The sequence below is a fragment of the Eleginops maclovinus genome, chromosome 10 (assembly GCF_036324505.1).
Source record: "Eleginops maclovinus isolate JMC-PN-2008 ecotype Puerto Natales chromosome 10, JC_Emac_rtc_rv5, whole genome shotgun sequence".
NCBI classification, from domain to species: domain Eukaryota; kingdom Metazoa; phylum Chordata; class Actinopteri; order Perciformes; family Eleginopidae; genus Eleginops; species Eleginops maclovinus.
The window spans coordinates 4,528,023-4,538,422 of record NC_086358.1 but is presented as its reverse complement, the minus strand read 5'-3'; the positions used below and the strand labels follow the sequence as shown (position 1 = coordinate 4,538,422).

Sequence of the window (10,400 nt, the reverse complement as noted above, 5' to 3'; positions counted from 1 at the left end):
TCCTCAGAGAGATTCTCCGGGGTTTCACTTTGAGAAGGGATCAGTTTGGACAGAAATATGGCTAGCTGGCAGTTTATGTTCCCCAGTAATAAAGTTAAGGAGGTTTCATTCACACAAGATAGATGTAAAATTGATATGAACTATACTTGTCATTTCTTTAATTTATATTAACAAACAGTGTGTAATTTACGCTATCGCTCATCATGTACTCATTTTGGTATGATGTTGATTAGTTTTCAAAAGAAAAACGGGACACCCTTCAAAGGTGAAGCCATACAAATATTGGATTTTTTAAACAACTTGTTTCATTTTTGGGAACATTTCACATTCACAAGAAGAAATGGACTGACTCTAAAACTGCACACTTTTACTTGGAATTACAACAACAATGTTAGAAATACTAAAAATCAGAAGGCAATCAAAACCAAATGTAAATATTTTACTTTTTATAATTGTTTGAAAACCAAGCATTAATACCCAGTGCTAAATTAACCATGAACCTTTTTATGACACCTTAAAACTCACCTTTGAATGAATATTGAGTAACAAAATACATTTGGAACTTATAAATAACTAATAATAGCCTTCATAAATACAATATTGTAAAGAATTAGTTTTTTATGAATTTCAAAAAATATATTAGAATTCTCATCCTTATAAACTCTAAAAAAAAAGTAATAAAAACAATTCAATTTAATCTATTTTTAGTCAGCCAAAAGAGGGCACTGTAACACAAAGGTTTCTACCTACAGTGATTTTTTTTTGTATGCAAAGGTAGCAGTAAAATTACTCCATTTCAAGAAATCAAAGACACAAATTATGTATGTATTCATAAAATAAAATACCTAATTCTGATGAAGCCTTTAATAGCTTGATCAAACATATTGTAGTGTCCCTGTTCTTTCTCAAAGGACTACTAGTTAAAACAAAACAATTAATTATATAAAATAAATACTTTAGGACTAAAAACAGCTGGCAAAGATTTCCAAAAGCTTTCACAATTTAAGAAGACATTCAAAACAAGTTAAATGTATATATATGTTTGAACCAAAGGACTGTCACCCCTGTGTCTCAAACCTTGATCTGTAAAATAACTGTTACTTATACCTGTTATTTATTTTTGTGAACATATGTGAGGAATAGTCCCAATAACTTTGAATGACGTTGAGGTTTTTTGGGTAATTCTTAAGTTGCTAGCACCACCATGTGGCTATAGATGTACTTCCTGCGTGAAATCTGTTGTTATTTCAGCTTTCAAAGAAAGAAAACTCGATGAATCTTTCAAAGATGCCCTTCATCACTGCCAGCAATGTGTCCCAGGCAGGAGCAGCGATCTCAGAAGCTGAATGTTGCTGCAGAGCCACGTGATTGAAACGCATGGGGGCGATTTCAAGCCTATTTCAGCGGCTCATCTGCATCTGAATGTCACAGGCAGTCAGAAGATGCCACATTTCCCTCCCCATGCCCACACTCTGTGCTCTCAGTATTAACTTTACTTCTACTTGAGGTCCTCCTGAGGACCAGCAGATATGGACAGGTACATCCAAACCTCCTTTAAATAATACTTTTGATCATATAGATGTCTTTTTAAACTTTGTTTGCTTGCAGAAAAAATGTTCTGTGGATCCTGATGCTCCTTCCTTTGGTGGCCCTGGGTGAGGCAGAGATATCAGACCCTCTGACAGATTTGGGTAAGTCATCAAGTATTTCCACTTTGCTTACATGCTGTATGACTTCAGAACTAAGAAAATCCTTCTATGTTTATCAGAAAACATTGCTGGGAAGCTGGTTTTCTATCAGATGGAGGGAAATGCCACCTATGTGAGGGACACTGGGGAACTGGCTTCAGATATTCCCACTGAGACCATGTTCGAACTGTTCAATCCCCCGAAGAATTTCAGCTTGGCAAAGTTCACCTACACCTGGGACTTAGGGAACGGGTGCGAGAACTTTTCATATTTGAAAGATTAACAAAGTTTTAGGGTTCATTTCTTCGATTTCTGACACTTCTTTTGATGCAGAGAGGTGATCCAGGGCACTGAGCCGGTCATCCGCTATAATTACTCTGAATCTGGGAACTACACACTGCGGCTGAAAGTGGGAGGGAAGGTGACCACATTGTCACCTCTATTAACAGACGTCTACTCCACGGATGTCCAAGTGCTCGGTTAGTAGACTTATATTTCAGTTTATGAGCGGTTTACCTACATTTAAGACTTCATATATGAGTTAAAATCATTGAAAATAAGCTTTTATCTGTGAAATTATCCAATAAACAGTCAATAGACTATAATGATGACATCAACTAGACTCGGTCTGCAAATTGCCCCTCTGGGACATTAAAACCACTCTTATTAGTTTTAACTGTCAACGTGTATTTAAATGTGAAGTTGAGTTTAAATTAAACTAAGAAAGTGATGAATTGACTAATATATGAATTATTTTGTAGATGCCATCAAAAACATCGAGATGAAGGGGCCAGCAGATTACGAAGTGTCGCAGAACACCAGTTTGGCTTTTCATGTTGATGGAAGGTAAGGTGCTAGTATTTTGTGTGTGTGTGTGTGTGTGTGTGTGTGTGTGTGTGTGTGTGTGTGTGTGTGTGTGTGTGTGTGTGTGTGTGTGTGTGTGTGTGTGTGTGTGTGTGTGTGTGTGTGTGTGTGTGTGTGTGTGTGTGTGTGTGTGTTATCCTTTGAATTTCACACCTGTAAAACACCAATCTGATCAATGCTTGTTCAAAGTGACAAGAATGAGGAAGGATATTAGCGTATATGTTTATTTTCTCTTATTTCTTTCAAATTAAACCTATACAACTAAATGTACACTCCTCCGCTTCCACTGGACTCCTTTGTTTATTTATGTAATACAATGACATCACTGTGTTACACTCGCGCTTCTATTAGCTAGCGCTCCAACACATTGTACGTGATAGGCTAATGGGCGGGACAGCTCTAAGGAGTTGATCAGAACAAAGAAAGCCAGCTAACCAATCAGAGCAGACTGGGCTCTGGTTTCAGACAGAGGGTGGAAAGAGGTGCTGCAGCACAGACAGTATGAGAAAAATAAAGAGCTTTCTGAACATTAAAGCATGGAGACATGTCCCAGGAGAGAAAACATCAAAAAAAAGATCATTTATAGGGCTCCTTTAAACATTCTGACCCCTCTGTGTGTGTTTAGTCCTCCTATATGGGTGTGCTGGCGTTTCCTGCCCAACTGTGTGCCAGACCTGACGGGCGGCTGCACGCTGACCATGCTGTATGAAAACACGCTGCGCCTGAACCACACCTTCACCTCCACAGGTGTCCACTGCCTGGACATCAGCGTCCGCAATGAAATCAGCAAGCTGCAGACCTCCTTCAGCATTTATGTCAAGAGAAGCAGTGAGTGGTGACACAAACACACACACACACACACACACACACACACCAGGGGGAAACAGCGAATTTGCATAACAAAACGATGAGAGAAGATAGGGAAGGAGAGATAGAAACTAAGGTTGGCAAGGAAAGAAACAGCCAGGGGAAAATGCAGAGGATTGCTTTCTGATATTAATGATGTAACATCTTGACAGTCCAGTGATCATTATATGCTTTTTCTTGAAGGCTCTAAAAGAACTTTGTCCTTTCGGGGTTATGAAACCATTCCAACATTAGATAATGCCAAGAGTGCATTGTCATGAAGTTACGCAACAAGGTTCTTCACATTATCCTCTTAACTAAATTAGACTGGAAGACAAAAAATAAATTAGACTGGAAGACAAACATCCAGAGAATCACAACAATTGAGAACATTCTTGAGAAAATAACACATTTGATAACAGCAAAACATCCGTTGACCAATTCCTACATAAGTCTATGCTACATAACTTAAACTTTACCAAACACTTTTGCATAAAGAGTACTCAATATGATAAGTAGCGTGCCTGCAGAAGCATGTGATCGTTTTTGCTGATGTGTTTTAGTTTTACAAAAAATGCATGTACTGGAGTATACACCAGGAAAAAAACACTTGGATTACACTGCAAGTATATAAATGGCTCTTATAGTTTGCTTTTTACTTCAATTCATCAAGACGATTTCAGTTTTTCAGATTCTAAGTTCCCCCTGGAGGCATATGAGAAGGAAACACAAGTTGCTCTATGGTCAAAATGGATGGTTTGGAGGACTGGTCATGGAGGCCAACATGTCAAATCCAGAGAAACACTTGAACATGGGAGAACACAGTGAAACCACCTTTGATTTCGACCCTGCTAACACCTCTTTACACCTTGACCCATGTCACTGAACTCTCACAAGACTGACATGTGACCTTAATAACCCATGGACCACTCGCATGTTGCTTCATGCTGTGAACGACCCTGAGCCTTCACACCGTCAGGGTTATATATGTTGATTTGGGGAGAGAACATTAACACATGCACCCTCATGTAGACCTGAAAGTAGCAGAGGACTTTTATTTTGAAGAACTGCAGGGTGGGGCCACGATGCACAGTTCAAGCAGAGGGTACCATGACATTTCCGCCTTGAATGGATTCAGAAAAGACACAAATGAGTGTTTCACCAGGACAACAAACAATCCCTACGCCTGTGATAGTGAAGCAAGGTTAATGGCTGACAGTGACACCAAAGTCTCATGGCTATCAGTATTGTAAAAACATGCATAAGTTGCTGTGACTGACCTCAGCTAAAGGGGGGATGTTGTCACAGTAGTGGGCTGAATGGAAGACCGAAGTAACTTTGCTAAGGCTTTAAAATAAACTTGAGAAATAGGGTAAAAAAAACCCATTTTAACTGGGGGTAGAAGATTTGGTATATTGGTGAATACCATTTCAAATTGTCTGTCAGTGTAGTTGCTCTTTTAATATTTGATGCCCTTTCCTTATTTTTCTTCTGCATAATCACAATAAATAAGAACAGAAATTAGGAACAGCTGGGCGTTGGGTCATGAGGTGTTTCAGATAAAACGAACCATGTGCCGTTGGGCTGCGTTAGTTCCACAGGCGGAGAGGGAACAGGGGGAATTGAGGAATCCGGACACCACATGTCTGCTGTGCTCAATTGATTTACCTCTGATGTTATCAAACTGAAACTCATAACCAGCTCTCAGTGTCAGATTCTTATTAGATGGTAAGCAGGGACATTCAAGACTTAAAGACTTCTGTTGCTTAGGTCATATTTCAATAGAGAAAGTTATAAGGGTGGCAAATCAGAGATCATTCACATCAACATTACACACTTTATTTCACATGAGCTTTTTTCACATCTACTTCAAGCCTTACATGTAAAACAACCAAACCAAATGAAGTGTTCTTTAACAAAAATATGTATTTAATTAGTGAGAATGAATACTCCTAATACTATTTTTTAAAAAGGTAATAAGTTAGGAAAATCATCCCTGCAATCATTTATTCCCTCTGCCTTTTTCACATTTTTTAAAAAGGGAAGTAAAAAGATTCTCCTTGTAAAATAAATCAGAATTAAAGAATAAAACCCCAAAAATGGATGAACCTAACTGGGTTCCTCTCTTTCCTCTCATGGATTCAGTTTATTTATTTTCTGGTTGAAATCTAAAGCGCTGTCACACTGTGACTTTGATCACGCTCACAATAACGTGTTCTTTGTTCTGTGTGAGTCGCAGATAACGCCCACATGTTCTTCATCCTGTCATGCGCTGCCATTCTCATCGCTACCTTCTCCTTCATCGCAGTCATCGCCTGCCGCCCTCGCCATCAAAACAGAACTCAGGTACACCACGTCTATTGTATTTCAGTATCTCTTTTATTTCCCAGGGTTTAAAGCAGTAAGACGTGGTGACTAGGAGCTCAAAGAAGGACGTGAAAACAATAAATAGTGTGACATTATAGTTTTAAACTGGATTCATAATCCTAATCATTATCATAACCTTTATTTATATTGTAGATTTCAAACACAAGTACTGTTAAAAGCACATTTAAAACACACAGGGAATAAAATGACCAAATAACTGTTAATAACACAAAAAAAACCAACAGAGATAAATAATCTAAATGTAAAAAATAATAAACAAATAAAATAAAATAAATAAATAAAATGATTGGTGGATCCCAGGAGGATTTCTATTATTTTAGTAAAGTGATGTGCATATTCGCTTGAAAAATAAAATCATTTTAAATAAAAAATAATAAAATAAGCAAAAAAAGAAATAAATCGACAAAAAAGAATATATATAAAATAATAAAATATAAAATAATAAAATTAATACAATAAAATATAAAATAATAATATTTAAAATAATAAAATATAAAATAATAAAATATAAAATAATAAAATATAAAATAATAATATATAAAATAATAAAATATAATCAAATAAAATATAACATAATAATATATAAAATAATAAAATAATAAAATATAAAATAATAAAATATAATCAAATAAAATCACATGAAAGCAATTATTGCTGGATCTGAAGTGGATTTTTTTATTAGTTTAGTAAAGGGATGTTAAAAGTGATGTGCATTTGTTTTCTTCATTTAATGGATAAACTTGTAATCCAAACCTTCTTAAAGATTTTAAGTGTTTGCACTTTAATGCAGTTTCCAACCACAAGGAGGCTGTCTGTACCCAGAAATAAATCATACCTGAGCAACAGATTGTGTGGCACAAACAATTATGTAATTTCTTGCTTGTTTTAATACATCTAAAATCCATTTTGACACACATTTTACATCCTTTTTATGGATATATGTGATTTTTGCAGATTGCCACTTCCAGTAATGCTGTGTTTCTGAAGAACAACGACTCTGAAGGTCAAAGCAGGATCCTCTTTAACTTCCACGACGCCCAGAGGGGAGAGAAGGAGCCGCTCCTCCTGCAGTTTGGAGCTCCGTACTCTTCTTAACCATCATATCTGTACGCCAACATGCTGCGGATATATGCACATGTAGGTATTTGGCAGCAATCATGGCGTTACGTAACAATTCTCATCTCCTGTTTATAGCTACACTTTTTCTGTTGCATACACTTTATGTACTCAGGACTAGTGTCTATCTATGCTTTAGTCACCTTAGTGAGGAAGCCTGTTGTTCACATGGCTTCTGTATTTTCTAAAAACTAAATGGTGATCAATTAATGAGTCACAGAGCTTGGGCTGACATTCAAATGTACTCATAATAAATTAATAGCACAATTGCAGGTCATGTTTAAGCAATGAGTGTTGATTTAAGCGTGCTGAGAATGCATCATCCATCCATATTTTATTTATATTGGTGTATACATTTGAGCCTTGCTTTCCTTTTTTTGATTTTCTTTATCATGCACTTCTAAAAATTAAATACTTTATGATCCATTTTGTTCTCTGATCCTTGAGTCTGAACATTCTAACTTATACAACTCACTTATTGGCATAGTCTATACTTTGTAAGTGGTTAGCATACCAAAGAAAATCATCCTTTATTCTAACAGATGAGGATAAAGACAACACAAAGATGAGAATCCAACTTTCTAAATAACTTGATAACTTCTGAAGATTTAAAGTTTCTTATTTTCTCTCCTAGATTTCTTTGGAGTTCTTTCATATGTCACTTTTGTAAAGAAACCTTCCTTTGTGCATTGCATTGTGGGAGAACAGTATGCATAAACATCACATACAAAATTGACATAGTGTTAGTATGCTATAGTGGAAATATATTATGAATATTGTCTTCTTTGAGGACAATTTAAAACACCATATATTAAAAATGGAGTTTGAATTATTCCACATAAACAACAATCCTGTTGTCATGGTATAAACTCTTTAGCATTTAGTAAACACAATACACGTTTAAAACTAACAGATGACGATTAAGACAAAACAAAGGAATCAATCAAACGTTCTCAATGACTGAAATAGAAATTCAAAAGGTTTTTCCAAGATTTAAAGTTTCTTTGGAGCTGCTTTATACAAAATGTGTGTAAAAAATCTTCCTCTGTGCATCGTAGGACACAACAACAACAACAACACATCCCAAAATGACATACATGTAGTATTAGTATACTGTAGTTAGAATATATTAGTATGAATATTGTCTTCTTTGAGGATACTTTGACACATGATATATTAAATCCTGTTTGAATCAGTGTGCGTTATGACTTTGGGAGTAAAGAAAATTGATGTCATGTCAATCAGTCCAATGGAAGTCTAAATATTTTAGTTTCAACCAAAATAACATTCCACCCATAAAGCCTTTTTACACCAGGCTCTCTCAAAAGGAGTAATGTTTGGACTTGTGTAAACTGTGTAATCGAAGGATGAAAAATGAAGACAAAAGAAGTTGGAGAATGATAGATAATGAGTCATGTTTGGCACTGAGTAAAATGCTAATTAGTGACTGAGAAAACATAAGAGTGTTGAAGTTGAATACAACTGAACTGAGTCATTGTATATAACAGCTTCACACAAAGAGGATCCTTGAATCTTTCAAACCGTGCTGGCGTCAGTCAGATTATTTTTGTCCCGATAGTGTTTAATGATAGCTCGTCCTCTGAGAGAGATGTCTCAACATTATAAATGGTGAGTCTACTGATGAATGCCATCTGTCAGAAGACACTGTGGGGAGCGGCCGGTGAGGAGATGAAGACACCGCTCGAGTCAGACGAGCGACCTTGAGCTGATAAACAGCTGTGGTTAAGGTCAGCCCACAGATTTGAGTAGAATTTAACGTACCTTTTAAATTCTCTTACAGTCACTCACAACCACGCTGTGTGAAAATTCACACAGCAAATCTAAAAATACATCTCCTCTCACTGTTGGGTAGCTGTTAAAATTAGTCACATACATAACTTAGGGAAATGTAAGTAAACAAAGATTTACAAAAGTTTCTAATGTGCTTGTTTTAATGGGTTGCTGCTTGGCGATAAACAAGGTCCGAACTGTGGTGCAAAACAGGGTGAATTAACTAACCCCTGTTTATGTATTAACCCCCTGAAGCCCCCTTCACACACTCAAAAGTTAAAACAGCTTTGCACAACTACCTTATGCAAAAAGTTAGATGAAAGTTCCACTTCTTTTCTCTTTCTGAAGTAAACTGAAAAGATGCTGATGAATCATAACCTCAACAATGGCGTTGAAAACATCTGTCGTCTCTCTGACTTATAATGTCTTACCTAGAGTACAAAAACAAAACCACAGTATTTAAAACAACTATTAGGAGCAGACACAAGCTACATTTCCATTCATTTACAGTTCTGGGATCCTGATCAAAGTAAATGTTGTATATACTCTACTTATAGCTCACTATATGGCTTGTTAGCTACGTCATGCTACATCACGCTAGTTGCTATCTGTGTCAGTCTGCTGTTTGGTGCTGAGCAGGTAGGATTATTTAAAACGTATCAAGCTGCCTTCTGTGTTCAGAGACACTTCATATTTTTGAGCCAGAAAACCAAAACAAGGCTATTGAAAGACGCTAAAACGCCACTTGAAAATGCAGTCATATAGTTAAGCTTACTCCTTTATATCCACACACTCTTTCACTATGTTCTACCACCAATGTACAGTAGGTCCTTCAAGACACATGGCTGGGGGGTTATAAAGTAGGAATGGAAATAGACTGGCATTGACATCTTCTTCTTCATCTCCATTACTAATATTGATTGAATTTTGCCCCGCGTAGCCGGATAGAGATGTTTATGTAATTGCTTTTTCCCCCCCTTTTCATCCTATGTCATTACAAAGTGGCATGTTCTGAAGAAAGGAACAAAGAAGAGCCCGACACTGTGAACATTCATGCAGCATAAATTGAGTCCTCAGAGGAGCACCTGAAAACCTGGCCATGCATTTATGATAAAAATCAATCAGACGTGTTCACTGAGAGTACACCGTCAGCCACTACAACACCTTACTCCTTTCTCCAGAGACCCATACTAATGTCACCAGTTCTTTTCCTTGTATAATTCAAAGTAAGAGAACCAAAGAACATTAGTTTTTTAAACAAAAGGTGATGTAGGAAGAGTGGAAATGTATATTTAATAATAATAATAATAAAGTCAAACATTCAGTATATGTAGTATATAGTATTCTCAAAAGTTCCCATGTGATTACAATTTTTACAGTTCTATTTGCACCCGGGTAAAAATAGCATTGCTGACTATACTTACCCGGGTAAAAATAGCCTAGTTCAATGAAGCTCAGCGCAAGTTCATTAGGGAAGACTCTTACTACGCTCACCCCTCCCAATCAGCGATCGGGGGGGGGGGGCGTTTGCTCCCCAGCTAAACCCACCTCTATTCCCACAAGCCAACCACAGCACATCTTCAAACCTTTAAATCTGCTCTCTCCCCCCCTGACAGCTTTCATTGCAGGAGAGCCCTCCTCCACCACTTCCACTACCAGGGTTCACGTCAAGCTGAAGCCACTCCTCTTCAGACCGGCATCCATCAA

General features: G+C 36.9%; 1 protein-coding gene across 1 annotated transcript; it reads left to right on the top strand.

The window, feature by feature from the left end:
* Window positions 1-1,327: 1,327 nt before the first annotated feature.
* Window positions 1,328-7,245, top strand: tmem130 (transmembrane protein 130). Its single transcript, XM_063893982.1, has 8 exons — window positions 1,328-1,537; window positions 1,609-1,691; window positions 1,769-1,940; window positions 2,022-2,167; window positions 2,450-2,534; window positions 3,178-3,380; window positions 5,638-5,744; window positions 6,741-7,245. Exons 1-8 carry the CDS (start codon window positions 1,530-1,532, stop codon window positions 6,879-6,881), a joined length of 945 nt encoding a protein of 314 aa, XP_063750052.1. The 5' UTR covers window positions 1,328-1,529; the 3' UTR covers window positions 6,882-7,245.
* Window positions 7,246-10,400: the final 3,155 nt, after the last annotated feature.

Bases quoted from the DNA above. Each gene is read 5' to 3' on its own strand.
- tmem130 (XM_063893982.1), top strand. The intron at 1,941-2,021 runs GTGCGAGAACTT...CTTTTGATGCAG, and splicing joins ACCTGGGACTTAGGGAACGG to AGAGGTGATCCAGGGCACTG. The intron at 2,535-3,177 runs GTAAGGTGCTAG...GTGTGTGTTTAG, and splicing joins GCTTTTCATGTTGATGGAAG to TCCTCCTATATGGGTGTGCT.